The following is a 20172-nucleotide window of genomic DNA, read 5'->3' on the forward strand; positions in this document are numbered from 1 at the left end:
TGCTATTTCTGCCCCTGGAAGTAACTCTATTGGGCAATCGTAAGACCGATGAGAGGGCAGCGTGCCAGCCTTCTTTTTATCAAACACATCAAGAAAGTCATGGTAGATAGAGGGAACTGATTGACTGGCCTCTGGTGAAGGTTGGACTGAGAGACATATGGAAGAGTTGGTGAGAGCAGGGGCACCACAGTGTTGCAGACAATATTCTGATGAAAAGATGATTTCCTTCTTGGGCCAATTGATCTGTGGGTTGTGGCTTGCAACCAGGATATTCCCAGGATGGCCGGAAACATGGGGGATCTGATGACATCAAAACGAATGAACTCCTGATGGCCGGAGTCAGTGATTGCTAGAATTGGAATGGTTTCCTGGGTAACAGGTCCAGAGCTCGTAGTAGTGCCATCCACGAGTAAGACGTCGAGTCTCTGTTTCTTAGGCAGAAGGGGGATGTGTAGGTCCTTGGCCAATTTGATGTCCAGGAAACAGCTACAGGCTCCTGAGTCAATGACTGCCCGTAACTTGACATCTCTCCCAGCCACCTGCAATGACATGGGTAGAATGACATGGGTGGTTAAAGTCCCGGATAACTGAAGGTACGAAGGATGGGGCTGGCTGGACTTACTTGGTCGTACTGGGCAGCTACGCAGGGGCCCACAGTAGAGACATAGATTGCCTTGCTGTCTGCATAGCCTTTCTTCCGGAGTTAGGGCAGGTCGGAGAAGGCCAATTTGCATTGGTTCTACCACAGAAGTGCTGATGGGTTGCGGAGTAGGGGCAGGAGCCGTTGGTCCTGGAATCTTTGGCAAAACCCATGTGGGTCGAAAGGTCTGAGCACGTCTTTCCCGTAGATGCCAATCTAACTGGCTAGAGAGCAGGATAAGGTTCTCCAAGGAGGAGAGAGCTTCCACCCTAGCTAGATTTGCCCGTCAATACACCAGTAATCACATTTAACACCTTGATAAACATATAGGTGCAGCGCTAGAATATCAAGAATATCCCAGAAATGTATAAAGCACAAAATGAAATTATTATACAAGTCATAAGTGGCAAAGTGAAAATAAAGTGCAAGCAATCACAATAGGTGTTAATAAAGTGACAGTAGTGAGCACACAATGTTGCTAATAAATCGTTCAATATTGCACAAGCGTTCACAAATAGTGAAGATCCAAAATTTGGTCTCAAATAAGTGCTCCAAGGTAATCATCCAGGTGGTGTGTTGTAAATGTGTTAAGATTACACACTCACCAGATGCGCAATCAGAATGCGCATTTGTGTATATAGTATCAGCCGAAGGTCCCTTTAAGGGTATGCACAGCCAGGTCTTATTGGGATTTTTTTTAACCAAAAAGATGTAGCAGAATAAATTTTGAATTTTTTTTTCAAAACTTTTTTTGTTTATAGATAAAAAGCGCACAGGTGTTCAAATGCCACCAAAAGAAAGCTCTAATTGTGTGGGAAAAAGAACATAAATTTAATTTATGTACCGTATTGCATGACCGCACAATTGTCCGTTAAACTAGTGCAGCACTGTTTAGCAAAAAAATGGCGTAAATTGCAGTATCTACACAATAGTTTGTAGACGCTATAACTTTCACACAAAGCAATCAATATACACTTATTTGGATTTTTTTTACCAAAAACATGTAGTAGAATACATTTTGGCCTAAATTTATAACTAACTTTGAGTTTACTATATATTTTTATAGCTGAAAGTAAAAAATAACGGTTTTCTTCAAAATTTTTGGTCTTTTTTTGTTTATAGCGCGAAAAAGTGCACAGGTGATCAAATACCACTGAAAGAAAGCGCTATTTGTGTGAAAAAAATGACGTAAATTTCATTTGGGTACAGCATTGCATGGCCGTGCATATACCAGTTGAAATAGTGCAGCGCCGAATAGCAAAAAGAGGCCTGGTCTGGAAGGGGGGTAAATCCTCAGGATGGCAAGTGTTTAGTCTAATAAACAACAATGTTGGAAACTAATTATTCATTGGTCGTACAGTATGTGTTGTGCCTCATTTAAAGTCCCAGGACAAATAAATTGGTTGTATGGATACATTAATGGAGGGAAGGAGGCACATCACTGGGTGCACCAGGTCACATTCTATTTTGTTTCATTCTGAACTTGGAACTCTTTTTGCATAGCCTCTTAAGGATATTTCAAGTCCAAGTGCATAATTTCACTTTATTCCCATCACACCATAGACCTGAATGGACACAGGGTCTTTCCTTAAGTGCTTCCTACAGTCATTATCTAAAACCAATTCTGATGAGTAGCATCTACATATTGTGAACCGCTCTATAATAAATTCTCAATTAGTAAGCAATATTTTTCTCCCCCCACTGCATTCCTCTTTTGGGACTTTTGGGGTTTTATTTACATTTGCAAAAGCTAAAAATAAATTCCATATAAAAAGGGAGATTTTCTTTTTTTTTTTACCTTAGAACTGCCATTTTAGCATTCTAAGGTAATAGTTATAGAGTAAACAAATACGGCTGTATTTTGACAGTAAAATTACATGTACATGCTTTGTTTCTTTTTTCCTCCAGGACCAAGCACAACTTGTTCAGAAGAATCTTGTGGCAACCTTGGTGTATGTCTACAACAGTGGGATGGCTTTACATGTGATTGCACCATGACAACCTATGCAGGGCCAGTCTGTAATGACCGTAAGTTTTCACATATAATATATATAAACACTTATGGACTGCATATATACTTTAAAAAGTGACATGTAATGAATAATCTGTATGACATTTTGCATGGAACATTTACCAAAGCAATGCAAAACCTAAAAATGGGAAAATTGGTTACCAGGGATTGTGACCTAGTGGGATTTTGTATCTTGCTATTCTGAGTTCCTAATCATGTTCCAACTTCTAGATCTAAATTGTCAACAGCGTAAATTGTTGGTGTGATAAACTGTAATAAAATCTTTTCTACTCTTGTCTTAACTAGTCAAGTGAATTTGATTTACCCAGGAGACCCAATTCCAGGTTACATATGTCACATGACATATGCAGCTGATGGATTAAATTATGTTGCTACTGTTTCTTTACCTAGGAAGCCAACTGCTTATCCATGATGTCTCTTACTGATCCCATGTTATTATTATTCATTTACATATATTTATTTAAATTTATATACAGTGAAGGAAATAAGTGTTTGATCCCATGCTGATTTTCAATGTTTGCCCACTCACAAAGAAATTATCAGTTTAAAAATTGAATGGTTGGTGTATTTGTAACACTGAGAGACAAAACAGCAACAAAAAAAATCTAAAGCAATGCATGTCTAACAAATTATGCACTGATTCATGCATGTTCATGAGGGAAATAAGTATTTTATCCCCTTCACAAAACATGTCTTAGTACTTGGTGGCAAATCCCTTGTTGGCAATCACAGAGGTCAGACGTTTCCTGTAGTTGGCCAACAGGTTTGCACACATCTCAGGAGGGATTTTGGCCTACTCCTCTTGGCAGATCCTCTCCAAGTCATTAAGGTTTGGTGGCTGACGTTTTTAGCAACTCGAACTTTCAGCTCCCGCCACAGATTTTCAATCAGATTAAGGTCTGGAGACTGGCTAGGCCACTCCAGGACCTTAATGTTCTTCTTCTTGAGCCACTCCTTTGTTGCCTTGGCCGTGTGTTTTGGGTCATTGTCATGCTGAGACAGCCATCTACGACCCATTTTCAATGCCCTGGCTGAGGGAAGAAGGTGCTCACCCATGATTTGACAGTATATTGCCCCATCCATTGTCCCTTTTGATGTGGCGCAGTTGTCCTGTCCCCTTAGCAGAAAAACACCCCCAAAGCAGAATGTTTCCACCACCATGTTTGACAGTTGGGATGGTGTTCTTGGGGTCATAGTGCTTTCTTGAGCAGAGGGCACTTCAGGATTTCAATCCTTGTCGGCGTAGTGTGTTACCAATTGTTTCCTTGGTGACTGTGGTCCCAGCTGCCTGGAGATCATTGACCAGATCCTCATGTGTAGTTCTGGGATGTTTCCTCAATGTTCTCATGACCATTGACACTCCACGAGGTGAGATCTTGCATGGTGCACCAGACCTAGGGAGACTGACAGTTGTTTTGGGTTTCTTCAATTTGCGAATGATTGCACCAACTGATGTCACCTTTTCACCAAGCTGTTTGGTAGCCCAGTCCAGCCTTGTGTAGGTCTACAATCTTGTCCCTGACATCCTTGGACAGCTCTTTGGTCTTTGCCATGGTGGAGAGTTTGGAATCTGATTGTTTGATTGCTCCTGTGGACAGATGTCTTTTATACAGGTAACAAAATGAGATTAGCAGCACTCCCTTTAAGAGACTGCTTCTAATCTCAGCTTGTTACCTGTATGAAAGACAGCTGGTAGCCAGAAATCCTGCTGAATGATAGGGGATCAAATACTTATTTACCTCATGAACATGCAAATCAGTGAATAATTTGGTAGACATGAATTTCTTTTGAATTTTTTTTGTTGATATTCTGTCTCTATGTTACAATACATCTACCATTCGATCTTTAGACTGATCATTTCTTTGTGAGTGGGCAAACATTCAAAATCAGCAGGGGATCAAATACTTATTTCCTTCACTGTAGCTTCAGCAGTTTGCACACTTCTTTACAACATGAGGACAGACAGTACAGTTACAGTACAATTCAATAAAAGAAGAATCAGAGGGCCCTGCTTGTTAGAGCTTATAAAATAAGGGGGGGGTGCCAAGTGATACAAAAGGTAATAGCTGTGGGGGATGAGCTGATGGAGAAAATGAAAGTACAGTTGTTAGGTCAGGGCAGGATAGGGAAGAAGAGAAGGGCTTTCAGAGACCATTTAAAAGTGGACAAAGTCAGATAGATTGGGATAGGGAGTTCCATAGGATGGGAGAAGCTCAGGAGAAGTCCTGGAGGTGAGCATGGGGGAAGATGACAAGGGAGCAGGTCTTCAGAGGAACAAAGAACAGTTTGGTTGGTATTTTGAGAGTAGGTTAGTGATGTAGCTGGTGGGGCGAGTTGTGGATGGCTTTGTAAGTTGTTTTAAGTATTTTGATTTTAATTCTCTAGGTGAGTGGAAGCCAGTGGAGGGATTGGCAGATAGGAGTAGCAGACACTGTAGGGTTGGTAAGGTGGATGAGTCTGGCGGCAGCAGCACTCATGATGGACTGAAGAGGGAATAGCCTAAGTAAAGGTAAGCCAATTAGGAGAGAGTTGCAGTAGTCAAGGCAAAAGATGACCAAGGAGTGAATTAGAAGCTTTGTGGTGTCATTGGATGTGGGGCTGAAAGGATAATTCAATGTCTAGGATAACACCTAGCACCTTGGCATGTAGGGACGAGTTTATAGTTGTTCTGTTGATCGTGACAGAGAAGTCAGGGGAAGAGGTATGTGGGGGAGGAAATATTACAAGCTTGGTTTGATATTGGAGGAAATGGTGTGACATCTAGACTGATATGTCTGATGGTAAATAAGTGATGCTCATGGAGACTGATGGCATGAGCTGAGGGGTAGAGAGATAGATTTGGGTGTCATCATCGTATAATGGTATTGGAAGCCATGGGAGGTGATCAGCTGACTCAGGGAGGAGGTGTAGATCAAGAATAGGAGAGGTCCAAGCACAGAACACAGGGTTTTTAATTTGTTTCTGCTATAAATGAAAAATGCCAACAAATTTTGAAAAAAGTGTTTTGTTTTTTTCGTTTCAGTTATACAATTTTGCAAATTAGTCATTTTTCTTCATATATTTTGCCCAGAATTTATACTACTACATTTTTTTGATAAAAATAAAACAAATCAGTGTATATTATTTGGTCCATGTGAAAGTTAGAGTTTACAAGCCAATCATGGCAAATTGATCACACCTGATGTACTGACTGCCTATCTAATTTCTTAAAGCTCTAACATGCAAGGACAGTAAAATATACCCCCAAATTACCCTTTTTGGAAAGTAGACAGTGCAGGGTATTTAGTAAGAGGCATGGGGAGTTTTTTTGACATTGTAATCCTACAACCCTAGTACTAACATAGTCCTGCAGGAGACCAGAATTGGAGGGTCCAGTCAGTATGCAAAGTTGAAAGTTGTAGTAGTGACTCTTCAGGAGGATCTTTCTTCCCATGTCACTACACTGACAGCTAGCAGTCTTTAACAACTTCCCACCTGGCCACTGTACAAAATTGGCACGGTGGGAAAAGCGCCGTTCTAAATGGACGTACCCATACTTCCTGTCAGAACCTGGGGCCGTGCAGCAGTATGATCCCATGAAGGCTGTGTCCCTCAGACACAGCACATCACAGATTGGGATATGGGCTCACTGATTGGCTCTCCTGAACATGTAATGGCTGTGCCCAATCACACAATGTAGACCAGAGGCACGTGCCACTATGTCGGCTCTCCTCCTGAGCTCAGTGAGAGCTCGATTGGGGGGGGGGGGGGGGGAGAGGGGAATCACTGCAGCCTGTCAGCTGTGTGTAGTTGATGATTTTACTGTTCAGCTACACACAGATCACACAGAGTGCAGCCTTCCCACACCAGTGCACCAAGCACCATCTGTCCCTTATCCAAGTGCACATCAACATTTCTCGCAGTGTACCACTGCACTAAAAAATCTCTCAGCCACACTTGTACATAAGTGTACACAGAGCATCACGCAATGTCACATGACCACACCCCAACGCCCGAATACTATGGCGGTGGACCACAAGCAGTGAGAGCGGTGAGGAGACCATAGCTCTTGGCCTTACACAGCATTGTACTGGTAAATGAGGGGAATATTCGGAGGGTTCCAGAACACGGTAAGATCCTTACATTCATGCTCCAACACAGGATGGAATAGCTATTCTTGGACACAGTTAAAGAGAACATCCTGCAGTTAGCACACACTAGGGACATACATGTTCCCGCTCCTCAGATGAATGGATATATGGATTGAGCCATTGTGTGTTCTTCATATACTACAACTGAATTGCTTGTTAGCTACGTTGTTCAGATGGAATGATATAAGGACAGAGCTCTTCAGCATTGTATTGAGCAGTCTATAGCCACTTTGTTCAGTCTATGCACCCTCCTATCCCCCAGCTGGCAATTCTAATTTCAATATAAGCTTGCCGATTTCTGCTAATGGGCATTGTGGTACAGCCATCTTACTGCAATTAACATTGAATTTAATATATAGCCACTGGAAGTAAATGGAAAATCTATGGTTTGGATGCCACTAACCGTGAAGTCTATGTTGAGAGACTGTCCATCACTGAAATCTCCCAAGCCAATTTGTTCTTTTGCTGTCGCACCTACTAGTTAATATAACTGTAGAGGGATTTTTGTTTTGATGCTAGTCTACCATGGTTGGAGGCTCCTATTTTGATTTGCATCTCTCAGTTGTAGGATGCTACTGTCCACTGATGCCCAAACTAGGTGATTAGTGAATCATGCCGGGCCTTTCATGTCCTCTGACAGAGACTCAAAGGATGGAGCCTCTTGAATGCGGGATGGCTGCAGAACAGAAATTTCTTCTTCTGGCTGGATGCTGATAAAAGTGACAAGCCAAGACAACTAGTCTGAAATGTCTCTGACATCCACAGCTGCAATACTCCTACTTCCATTTCATCAGTGTCTGGTTCTGAGCTACTGCTGCCCTAGTGGTCAGTCTCACCCATCCTGCTATTGACAATGCAATATGGATGGTGACTGGGTCCTTTTCTGTAATGATCTCTACATGTTTAAGTGCTATGTAGGCTGCAAACAGGTCCTTCTACAGGAGCTTGTATCTCTTCTGTGGCTCCGTCAGTTGCCTGGACCAAAATCCAATGGGCATTGCGCTCTGTCCTTTCTTTTCATTTGGCTGCCATAAATTTCAAGATATTGTAGCATGCTCTACTACATCCACCTGAAATGGTACTCCTGGTCTCAGGGTCCCCAATCCATGATGCTACAAAATGGTTTCTTTAGCAGTAAGGAATGTATATACCTATATAGGCCTCAGGATCAGTCCAAGATGTTGGATGAACAGTCTTCAGAATCCCGCAAATCCAATGCACTTATGTGCCTCCTTTTTGGTAGTAGGGGGTGATAGTTGTTGAATAGTTTGTACAACTTGCTCTGGAATTTTCCTCTGTGACCCGGCCCTCATCATTCCCATTTCTTTGGCAGGTCCTTGGACTGCCCATCCTCTGTTCTCCATGAGCTGTATCAACAAGTGCAGTGCTTCAGTTACATTATCATTTGTTCCAGAGATGATGATGTCATCAATGTAATTAAAAGTGAGTTTTACATTTGGGCTACTTAAATCTCAGGCAATCAGTCTACGATAAATTGTTTCGTTTCAAAATTAAGGTAGCCTTGAGGAAGCATGGTGAAAGTGTTCTGGCAGCCATCCCATACAAACGCAAACTGATCCTGACACTTCAGTATCACAGCATGATAGTCTCCTGACTCCTTTGCAATTTGCTCAGTGATGGAGATCATATCAGGTACAGCTGACTTCAATGGAGGTGCCACTTTGTTTAGACCTCTGTAATCCACAGTTCTTCTATATGTCCCATCAGGTTACTTTACTGGGAACATCGGAGATGAGAGGACTTACGGCAGGTCTTAGGATTCCTACTCTCAACAGTTCTTGAATAGTCTCCCCAGTTTCTGCTTGGGGCAAACTGTTTTCTCTGGTGGAGGAATGTATACAGGAGTCCATTTCTCATGGCCCCTGACAACAGCCTTCACCACCCTTACCAGATATGCTTTATCAGGATATCCGAATGTGAATGTACTCCGTTAAGTCTGAATTGACTAAAATTGAAGTAGATCCATCCCAAGAATATTTTTGGACAACTCTGATACCAAAATATCTGTCTAAAATCCTTTCCCTTGCCATTAGCCAATTTCACACCTGTCCTGACTGCTGGGGTGGTTTGCCCTCCCAAACCTTCTAAACTTCTCCTTTGTGATGGAACGGATTTCCTTGTGAAAGTATGATGGCAGCTTCAGTATCGAGTAAAGCCATCACATGTGTAGGAGAAGATGACTTCCCCCATCAAACAGTGGCAGGTGTATATGGGTATAGGTCTACTGCTGTCATGCCCTCACTGCTATCACAGAAGACCCACCTTCCTTTCATAAAGGATAAGGAACCTCCCAGTTCCTCCTTTGTAGACTCTTTAACTCCTTCCCAGGTTAAAGGAATTTTAGTTTTAGTTCATGTGCAGTTTTGTGAGTCAGTTTGGGTCTAATAGGAGGGGTCTGTTCTGTTTCCTCCAAATATAGACTGATGCTATATTCAGTTATCCTTAACATTACCCTTGGGGAATTGCACGGGGGGGAAGGATACACTGTGGGGATTTACACTGGCAGGATTACACTGGAGAGATTGCATCGGGGGCATTACACTGAGGGGGATTACATTTTGAGGATTGCACTGGAGGGAATGAATTGGGGGCATTACACTGGGGGGATTTAGATGGAGGGGTAATTTACAGTGAGGGGATTACACTGGGGGGGATTAAACTGGGGAGAGTATACTGGGGGGATTTACACTGGGAGGATTACACTTGGGTATTCACAGTGGAGGCATTACACTGTGCATTGGGGGCATTACACTGTGGGGGGAATTAAATGGAGGGGTAATTTACATTGGGTTATTCACACTGGAGGGATTGCATTGGGGGCATTACACTGTTGGGGGAATTACACTGGGAGAATTACATTTGGGGCATTACACTGGGGGGATTTAAATGGAGAGTTAATTTTACATTTGGGTATTCACACTGAAGGGAATGCATGTGGGGCATTACATTGTGAGGATTAAACTGGGAGGAGTACATTGGGGGGATTTACATGAGGGAGGGATACACTCTGGGGGATTTACACGGGGGGGGATTTGCAGTGGGAGGATTACACTTCGGGGAGTCGCTCTGGGGGCATTACACTATGGAGGATTATATTGTGAGGATTACACAGGGGGGATTGCATTGGGGGCATTGCAATGGGGTGGATTTTCATAATAGAGAATAGATTTTCACAATGGGGATGTACATCGGAGGAGGTCATTTACACTGAAGACTTATTATTTTTTTGGCTGAAATATAATTCCTTACTGTTAAATCTTGAAAGCACTAATGAATTGAAATACACTTTTCATTTTCATATATTAATTTGTTAAAATAAAAGTGTGTGGGGGGGGGGAGGTGTCTCGGCATGGAAGCGTGAAGATGTGTCTTCTCCGAGCTTCCAGCACGCGGCTCTCCTACGGCCTTATATGGCAGAATTACCCCACAATTTATCGCCTACCGATTACTCTTCATGAAAAGGAAGATGGATCACAACTACACCGGCCCATCCGCCAGCATGGAACAGTTCCTGATCCCTGCACAGCCTTCCGCCTCTATCCTCAATCCAGCTAAGATGGCACCGGCCCCAGCACCAAGGACTGAAATCATCTACCCTCCACTGACACAGAAAGGATTGGCCACGGCAATGACATTTTGCCATTCTCACTGCCCAGCGATCTTTCCCCTTGCCTGCCTTCCTCTCTCTCCCTCACATCTTTCTGCAGTCCTGGGGAAGGATATGGTGGCTCCCTCCCTGACACGCCAGCGGTGCATGGAGCCCCCTCGAGTGCCTGGCCTCCACAGCACCAGAGCATAGTGGCTGATATCCATGTGGGGACCACAGCTTCAGTGGCGCCTGCAATGAGTATATACACTACCCTACCCCTGCAGGAATCCTTTTCTGGTCTCCTCTCTGAACACACTCTCTGGGCTTTCCTGCAAAAACTACCCACCAGAGAGGATTTTGAGTCATTGGCCTCTTGAGTAGAGACCGCACTCAGCGAAGAGCTAACTGGGTTAAGCAGGACATGACTGAGGTTACTACTAGAGTCTCCTCATTAGAAACCGATACTGCCAACCTCAATCAATCCATCTCTAGTTTGCAGGCAGTGCAGGAGGATATCACAGAGCAGGTGGCACAGCTACTGTTACTACTGGATGACTTAGAAAGTCATAACCACAGACGCAACATTAGAATTTGAGATCTTCCAGATGCTACATTGTTGATGAATCTTAAAGCTACTAGGACCTCCTTATTCAACATGTACCTGGAATGCCCCCCTGACACTGACATTGACATAGACAGGGTCCACAGTACTTTGGGTCCTAGAAACCTCTCCAAGGACAGACCCAGAGATGTTCTCGGTTGCCTACATAGCTGCTCACTTAAGGAAGATCTCCTCCAATGGGCTTGGCGCAGAGGTCCCATGGACTTTGACAGCGTCAAGATCCTCCTTTTGCCAGAGGTATCACGGAGGACCCTCCAGATGTGCAGATGCATTAAACCCCTGCTGAAAAAGTTTGGTGAATTGGGAATCGCCTACAAATGGGGCCACCCTTTTCATTTGATTGCCCACAAGGGTAATCGTTCCTACACCTTACGTTCAGGATCTGATCTACCAAACTTCATTTCCCTGGAGATGCCCCAAGTGCTTATTCCCAACTGATTTGCATTCACCTTACCTGTGCCCAATAATGCTACGGCCCCAACCAGTAGGCCTCAGAGGTTTGAGAGAAGAAAGTCACAAACTCCTCATGACCACAAACCCTAAACCTCTGAAAACGGGGACTGCATCACTGTCCATATTCTCCAGCCTTCATTCTGCTCCTGCCATGTTACTTCAAGAGTAGCCCATAGGTTCCAGGTGACTTCCTTTGAATATAATTGCTGGGCTTGCTGTTCTTGCCTTCATTTTTCCAACTATTTGATGGAAGCCCTTGTGGCAGGCTCCCAAATATATGCTGGTATAATTATCCAACCCACTCAATAGCTCTTTAGTTGGAGCTCGGCGGTTATGCCCTTTGTTTAGGGGAACCCCCAGCTTGGCTTGCTAGGAGCACTCCCATTTGTGTGCTTTCCTTCAAGAATATGTTTTGACCCACTATTATGATGGTTTGTCTAGAGTATGGCCACTTGAGTTTTCTTCCCCCTGTTGTGGCTTCCTGGTTTGTCCCCAACACTTCTGTGAGTTTGATTTGTTAACCCTATTAAGTTTTCAGGTGCTAGGGTCAACTCTGGGTGTCAGAGAGCCAGTGGAGCTACCAGGGGGAGGACTGGAATGGGCCACCACTCAGGGTTGTCCCTGGGGGGTTCCCCCTATTGACCTCATATTTTTATGTTGGGCCTGTTTATCTCTGGTTGATAGAGCTCTACCTGGAGAATTCACTGTCCCTTATAGTTAGGTGAGGGGTTTCCGGGGGGATTCCTTACATATGCCATTTGGACATCTTACCTCACCTTCCTCAGTTCCCTCCCCTTTCTGACCAATAATGGGGTAATGTTTAACTGTTTCAGTTGTTTGTTAACAGTGCAGCGTTCAAGCTCTCCCCCCCCCCCCTTTTTTCCTTTTTTTTTTAAATACAGTGGTGCCTGGGTTACAAAGTCCTTGGGGTGCGCAACCTCCATGATTTTGGCCCCTTTCTAGTGCTGTCGGGCTGCACCCTATATTTATGCCTTGTTCCTTGATTTCAACACTGTAGAGCAATGTGCTTCATTCAGTTTTGTGGTCATGGTTTGAATTGTATTCTTATGCTACCTGAGGTCTACTTTCGTTTTGAGACCAGCTTAGGAGGTGCGGCTCACTCTCGATGGACTCCGACCCCTGGGGATGGGCTGTCCCTCTGCCTCATGACTTTGAGTCCTGCTTGGATGTAGGGACTTCAACTTCCCCCCTCCTCACATTTACTCCATTCCCCTTACATTTACCAGTAATACCAAGAAGATGGCACACTGACACTGCCCTCTAGTAGGTCAGCCCAGGGCTCAATCCCCTGAAGTGTCTTTAGCTCTTCCTCCACTAGGCCCTTGCTTCCCATTTTGGCAGTCGCTTTCCAATTGGAGAAATAGTGCTGGTTCTTGTTCACCTCTTTTATACTTTCTCTTACATTCTAGTTCCTGTGCTCCCTCCTCTCCCCTCTTCCCCCCCTTTGTTTTTCCCTGCTCTATCCTCCTTACTTTTTCAGTTCTCCACTATGACAGCGTGTCATCGCAGCTTGTCTCCCTCAGCTAAAGGGGCAAGTATCCTCCTGGCCAAAACCCTACCTTGGCAATTTTTGGACTTTTTCACAGACCAAGAGGGCAGATACCTTAAGGGCGGCTTAATGAAACCCTTTTACAAGACCCAAGGCCGACATTCTTAGGGAATTTAAGTTGTTCTTCGACATAAAGATTCAGTATCCAGTCCTCTCTCCCTTTTTGTCTACGCATAAATGTTACAGTAGAGGGATACTAATCAAACATGGTCACAAACTTAAGTAGGACAGAGCAAAATCCCTTTCTGCATTTTGTAAATGGCTGAGGCCTTCAATGCTTTCTATGCATCAGTTTATAATCTGCAGCCTTCCATCTCTGCAGCTACCGCCCCTAATAAATCGGTGGCAATTGATGCCTAACTTAGGGCCGCTAGACTCCCCTCACTCCATGAGGAAGAAAATGAATCACTCTTCCAACCCATTTCTCCAGAAGAACTTGCAAGCGCATTGGCTGATCCCCAGCTGGAAAAGCATCTGGTCCCAATGGCTTCACGGTCTCATACTACAAAGACTTTCATGACCACCTGGCAACCCATTTTACTAATGCCTTTAATGCAATACTAGACTACCATGCCATACCCTTAGACCTTCTCCATGTGAGTATTTCAGTTATCCCAAAGCCAGGAAAAGACCCACTTCACTGAGCCAGTTATAGGCCCATTTCATTGCTTAATTGTGATCTTAAATTGTTCACAAAAATTCTGGCAGACTGGGCTCAGTCCTGCAGCGAATCATTCCCCTCGACCAGGTAGGGTTCATCTGTAATAGCTCGAGATAACAAGATAAGGACTATTGATGTCATAGCAAGAGCCAAGCATCTTAACACCCTGTTCATCCTATTGAAACCCCGTTCATCCACTGAAAAAGCATTCGGCGGGGTGAATTTTATGAATAAGATCTGGTGTCTTTACTTCTCATGGCTGAATGAAATCAATTAATTGCTGAAAGGTAGGAGGAGCAGAGGGTGTAAAATATGAGTTTGAATGTCTTTACATTAGTCAATGATTAGAGACATACACGAGGGATCTCTATTCCTGCATTGCCAAGTTTTGTGAATAAATGAAGACTCTGCATTTTTACTGTTGTGCCATCATTCTACATGACTGTGGACATTAATCACTGACAGGCATCTTAGGCTCCAAAATAGACAATGTGGATTGACCTGGAGTCAAACTGTGTTGGGAGTATGAACACTGCTCAAAGCAACAAACGTCTGTATCAATGTGGTACCTGACAAAAACTAAAGATAATTGACCTAGTTTCCCATTTCCCTTGTGGCTTTCTCTCATGTGGTCATTTTGATATATTAAATAATTACAAGGCACAGAGCTATAAAGGTATTTACATAGTTATAAGGTTAGTTAGGTTAAAAAAGGTACATTTAGTTCAATCAATAGAATATACATTAAAAATAAAAATATATTAGAAGTCTCCAATACAGAAACTATACCACAATTGATCCATAGGAAGGTGAAAAAAAAAACCTTTTTACTTTGAGGACTATGTGGCAACACAGCTCTGTAAACGGACTCCTGGTTTCTATAACAGCTAGGAGTCTGCTTACGTCTCTTCAGCCAAGTTCCAGCTTTCTGGTGGAAGTGATGTGGGCTCCCAATTCGGACACGCTGAAAGGTGCGCCACCCATTTTGGCTGCTTGTCTTGGCTTCAAGCACTACCCCGAAACATGTAGTGGCAAGAGAAATGCAGAAGGAGCCGAGTATCTGCCTCCTGTGCCTTTGCATTCCTCTTGTTGCTGCTTGTCTCTGGAAAGTACTCCAAGTTGAGACAAGTGACTGTAATAAATAGCAGCAGCCTTTCTATTTATATTGTCAGACAGCTGAGGGGGGTGCCCAGTCTGACCTTATTGCTGGCTTAGTAGTCTTTTCTTTAAGAAACCTATAACTGCTCCACTCACCACCTTCTTCATGGGCCTGCTCATTTTCCCGCTTACCTCTTCCTACGGTATCCCTCTCTTTCCATACTTCTGTAGCACCCTCCTAGGTAGCTAGGGTAAGCTAGCACAGGGTTTTTCAGCTAGGAAGGCTGAGTAGCAGCCTGGGCTGAGTCAGGATGGGTTATTTCAGGTCAGGGCTGATAGGCTTTGCAGGTCAGTTCCGTGATACCCCCCCCCTGCTCTAGAAACTTGGAGAAGATTCTAGACGCAGTGGGTGGGGGTGAGGAGGGGCTGGCCTGCACACTTAAGGGACTCTGACCAATCCCCAATCAGGAGGCTTGGCAAGGGTCCAGGGCAGCCCTTAAATGTGGAAGAGCCTGCTCAGCAGCAGGAGAGTTCAGGTGGAAGATGAAGTGAGAGGCTGGAGAGCAGGAGCCTGGGAGGAGGCCCAGATGGGAAGAGGCTCACCTACAGGCAGAAGAACCGGAAAGGAGGAAAGCTCAGGACCTCCTTGGCCCCCAGAGTGAGGACCATCTGTGCCACGGGGAAGGAGAGGCCCAGCAGAAGACCTGAGAGCAACCACTGACCCATCAGCTCACAGACAGAGGACTGAATGAGTAGACCTACACCCCCTGGGCCAGTAAGGGGAAGAAGCACTTTAGTGGGAAACTGGATTAGCTTGCTACCCGGGACTTCTATTTAAATTGCCAGGCACTGGAACCCCTGCCCAGGTATTTCTTCAGACAGCTGAATAGAGGAGTATCTGGGGTCTGTGGTGGTACACCAGCAGATGCTGGCTAGCTCTCTAAGAGGAGAATTCTTGCTGTTTATAGAGACTTGTACATAGTTCCCCGAAGATTTCCTCTGTAAAATAATGGCATAATGTGCTAGTATGCATTGCATTCTAGATCATTATGAAAGACTTACCTTAGAACAAAGCCCTAGAGCAGCACGCGGCCACTGCTGACAGGGCTTCCATCTTCACCCAGGCTTTCTTCCGGGTTTGCGGGCCCTGGCCACTTGTTTGGCCAAGCCATGATGATGTCACTCCCACGCATGCACACTGGAGTCTCGGCCACGGTACAGAGCTCTGAAGGAACAACACGGATATGCCGTTTTAACTATGGAACTAATGTCATATCTTGTGGATGTGCAACAGCATGCTGTGTCAGAGTCTCAGCTCCTACCATGATCTGTATGGCCACCCTAGACAAACTTAGGCCAAACTTTATACTGCTACATTTCTTTGGTAAAAATAACCCAATCAGTGTATATTATTTAGTCTGTGTGAAAGTTATATAGAGTCTACAAGCTATGGTACCAATCACTGAATATTAACCACACCTGATCAAACCTGATATATACAATAGCAAGCCAGGACAGTATAAATAACCCCCAAATTACCCCACAATTCTTTGGAAAATTAAGAAATTATATTTTTTTCACACATACAGGTGAAACTCGAAAAATGAGAATATCGTGCAAAAGTTCATATATTTCAGTAATGCAACTTAAAAGGTGAAACTAATATATGAGATAGACTCATTACATGCAAAGCAAGATAGTTCAAGCAGTGATTTGTCATAATTGTGATGATTATGGCTTACAGCTCATGAAAACCCCAAATCCACAATCTCAGAAAATTAGAATATTACATGTAATCAATAAAACAAGGATTGTACATAGAACAATATCGGACCTCTGAAAAGTATAAGCATGCATATGTACTCAGTACTTGGTTTAGGCCCCTTTTTCAGCAATACTGCCTCAATGCAGCGTGTCATGGAAGCTATCAGCCTCTGGCACTGCTGAGGTGTTATTAAGCCATAACACCTGCAAAGGGTTCTTGAGCCTTTAAATGGTCTCTCTGTCTTGTTCAGTAGGAATCACAATCATGGGAAAGACTGCTGACCTGATTTTTCGAGTTTCACCTGTAATTGTCATATTAACAAGTTATTTCATATTTGCAATTGCACCCCAAAACAAATTCTGCTACTCCTCCTGAGTATGTGGTAACATGTGTGAGACTTTTCCACAGCCCGACCACATACAGAGACCCACCATTCAAGCTGCACTTTCACGTGTTCTAGGGGCATAAAAGGGGTATAAATTACACATCAAATTTCCTGACTACCTATCACAGTTTTGAAGGCCCTGGAGTACCCGGACAATAGAAACACCCAGAAAATGACCACACTTTGGAAAGCAAACACTCCAACGTATATTCTGTGATGCATGATGTGTCTTTTGAATATGTCATTTTTTTACACACGTTTTTGGAAAATGTGTAAAGAAAATGAAAAAGTATTTTTTTTTTACAAAGAGTTGACAATTTATAGGATATTTCTTGTATGCTCAAAAATAAATTTTGAACTCCTCCTGAACATGACAATACCACATGTGAGACTTTTTCACAGACCAGCTCAAGAAAGGATAAACAAGAGATTACCTGTGGTTTTAGTAGAGCAATAGAGCCTCCGGACAAACAGACCCTATCCCAGGAATTACAAAACCCGGAGAAAACGAAAAACTGTTTTTCTCTACTCAGAACTCTACTCTGAAGCCCTTCACATACAGTATGTGAGTCCACTGTGTCATCTTCAATCCCATTACTACAATAGCAGGGCAAAAGATCAATCCAAGCGGCAGGCAAAAACATGGTCAATTAACATGCCGAGGTCAGTCCAGGAAGAAGGCATAAACGTGGTTGATAATCCAGACAACAGGCAAAAGCATAGTCAATAAACAGGCCAGGGTCAGTTCAGGTGGAAGGCAGAAATGTAGTTTAGAAACAATCCAGACAGCAGGCAGAGGCATTGTCTGTAAACAGGCTAGGGTTAAGGTGGAAGGCAGAGGCATGGTCAGTCAAGGCAGCAGGCAAAAGATCAGCATAGTTAATAACAAAGGGGAAATAGCAGGCTGTTATGAATAAGGGGAACTAATATTTTAGTAACGCGTGATAACGTCGGAAGCAGTCTCCGATGTATAGGCCCTGTTGGGAGGGACATTGGGGACAATGAAAACTGGTGTCTTTCCTGACTCCCCCTCTATTGCATACCCTACATTTTTTTGTGCGTCTCCTTCCTGTTTCTGATGGTGGAATGTTCTCAGGGAAATGGCGTTCATGACACAATCAAAGCAAATATTTTGTGGTGGAGATCCCTGCTGTTAGATTACAGGGAAAAGACGATATCTCCTATAAATTTGAGGAAGGTGGTAGTTTTTTTCCATTGAATTTTGATAAGTGATGTATGCATTAAAAATGGCCATACGGAAAAAGTACATTGCAACTTTTTTATACCAGAAGAGGGACTTCCTTGTTGACAAATAGGGATTCAGCATCTGAATGTTTAAATCCCCCTGAATCAATTGTAATTGTAGATACACTCTGGCTTTCAGATGGGACCTCGTCTTTTGTGAATTTCCACCATGGTGTCATCGTGGATGGTGAACAGGGCATAAACATCTTTCCTATCCCTCCACTTCACCGCCAACACTTCCTCGTTCCTCAGACTTGCAGATTCCCCCCTCTGTAGCCTTGTGTTCACTAGATTATGTGGGAAGCCCTTCCTGTTTGTTAAGGTGGTACTGTAGGCCAACGTTTTCTCAAGACTTGCAGATTCTCCCATTTGTAGCCTTGTGTTCGCTAGATTTTGTGGGAAGCCCTTCCTGTTTGTTTGGGTGGTACCGCAGACCAATGTTTTATCAAGGTACTGGTGGAGAAAAAGGGGAAGGCTTGTGTAATAATTAGCTAGGTAGATGTGATACTCCTTTTGAAAAAGTGGAAAAGCCAGGTCCCAGACAATATTTCCACTTGTGCCAATGTAGGTTGGGCACCCAGGGGGCTGGAGCTGGGAGGCATGCACATATCCCGTGGAGCTTTCACAGAGCTTGTCATGCTTCAGTCCATACCTGGCCCTTTCACTGCGAATGTATTGCTTGATTTGTCCACACAGATATTTTGGTCAGAGACATAAAGTTCAACAAATATTTTAGAAAGAAAAATTAATTAGCGGACAAATTTTATAGTTTGTCATAGCCAGGCTGATCTCAGAGAGGGCCCTGGGAAGTATCACTGAAATACAGGAAATGCATTATCATGTCATAACGTGACCTGGACAATACAGCCGAAAAGATGGGAATGTGATGAATGGGGTGGGTGGACCAATATGAATGTAATTCTTTTTTTTTTGTTGTAAGCCCCATGTTGGTCGTAAGGCCCAAAAACAATCTAAACTCCTCTACTCCATTCAAATGGATGGGCATAGGATGAATTGGGGTTGTCTGCGATATATTGTTGGGCAAACAGGTTAGTCTGGTCCACAATAAATTGAAGGACATTATCAGGAAAAAAATTTCTGTGTTGGGCTGCCTTTCATCCTGGGGTCTAGCTCTGTTGGATTTTTGCCAATTGACCCATTGGGGTGTATGGCTCTACTCATGTTTACCTGCTCATCAGAGTGTCTTAGTCTATTAGGAGGCACTGCTGCCTAGTCCTCTGATTTGGTCACCAATCCACTATTTTCTACTGGCCTCGTATTCTGAATCAGAGTTGGATGGTGAGGGCTCACCACTGTTCTCGTCCATTATACTTAGCTTTTTGAAAGTTTCTTCATTAGTGAAATTTTTTTTGATATTTAGACTGTATGACAGGCAACTATGATGGGTACAATGCTGATGGGCGGCAGTGATAGCAGCTCTGTGATGGGTGTTAGGCTGCACTGATGACAGGTACACTGATAGGCTGCACTGGTGTATGCACTGATAGGTACACTGATGGGCTGCATAACAGGTACGCTGATGGGCTGTGCTGACAGGCTGCACGACAGATACTCTGATGGGCTGCACGACAGGTACGCTGATGGGTTGCACAACTGGTACATTGATGGGCTGTGCTGACAGGCTAGTGACAGGCACACTGATGGGCAGTTGTGACAGGTACACAGGTCTGATGGGTTTCTGTGAAGTGTACACAGGGCAATCAGGACAGTGTGATGCACAGTACTGAATGCGGTAACTCACTGTTCCCCTTCTCTTCCACACACAGGATCCATGTGTGAGGAGGAGAAGTGGTAACAGCAAGTTACCGCTGTTTGTTTACATTTGTGATGGGCTGTGATAGGACACAGCCGATCACATGGTAAACAGCAAATGTCATTGGCTTTTTACCTACATCGGGGAAGCCCTGTATCCATGGAACACAGCAGATCAAGGATCGGCG

The 20172-nt window shown here is 43.8% G+C and overlaps 1 protein-coding gene and 1 long non-coding RNA gene across 19 annotated transcripts in view; one reads left to right on the forward strand and one right to left on the reverse strand.

The window, feature by feature from the left end:
- LOC149443234 (neurexin-2-like) overlaps window positions 1–20172 on the forward strand; it is a 2355461-nt gene that overhangs the window by 1622085 nt on the left and 713204 nt on the right. For all 18 annotated transcript variants that reach the window (XM_089655720.1, XM_089655731.1, XM_089655727.1 and 15 more), the window contains one exon: window positions 2549–2668. In XM_089655720.1, the coding sequence (XP_089511846.1) occupies window positions 2549–2668 (120 nt within the window). The remainder of the gene's footprint in view (window positions 1–2548; window positions 2669–20172) is intronic.
- Window positions 1–20172, reverse strand: part of LOC149443242 (uncharacterized) — a 193626-nt gene that overhangs the window by 72726 nt on the left and 100728 nt on the right. The window lies entirely within an intron of this gene.

This window comes from Staurois parvus, unplaced genomic scaffold (genome assembly GCF_062004578.1).
Source record: "Staurois parvus isolate SC_StPar_1 unplaced genomic scaffold, SC_StPar_1.0 ptg000866l, whole genome shotgun sequence".
Classification (NCBI taxonomy): Eukaryota; Metazoa; Chordata; class Amphibia; order Anura; family Ranidae; genus Staurois; species Staurois parvus.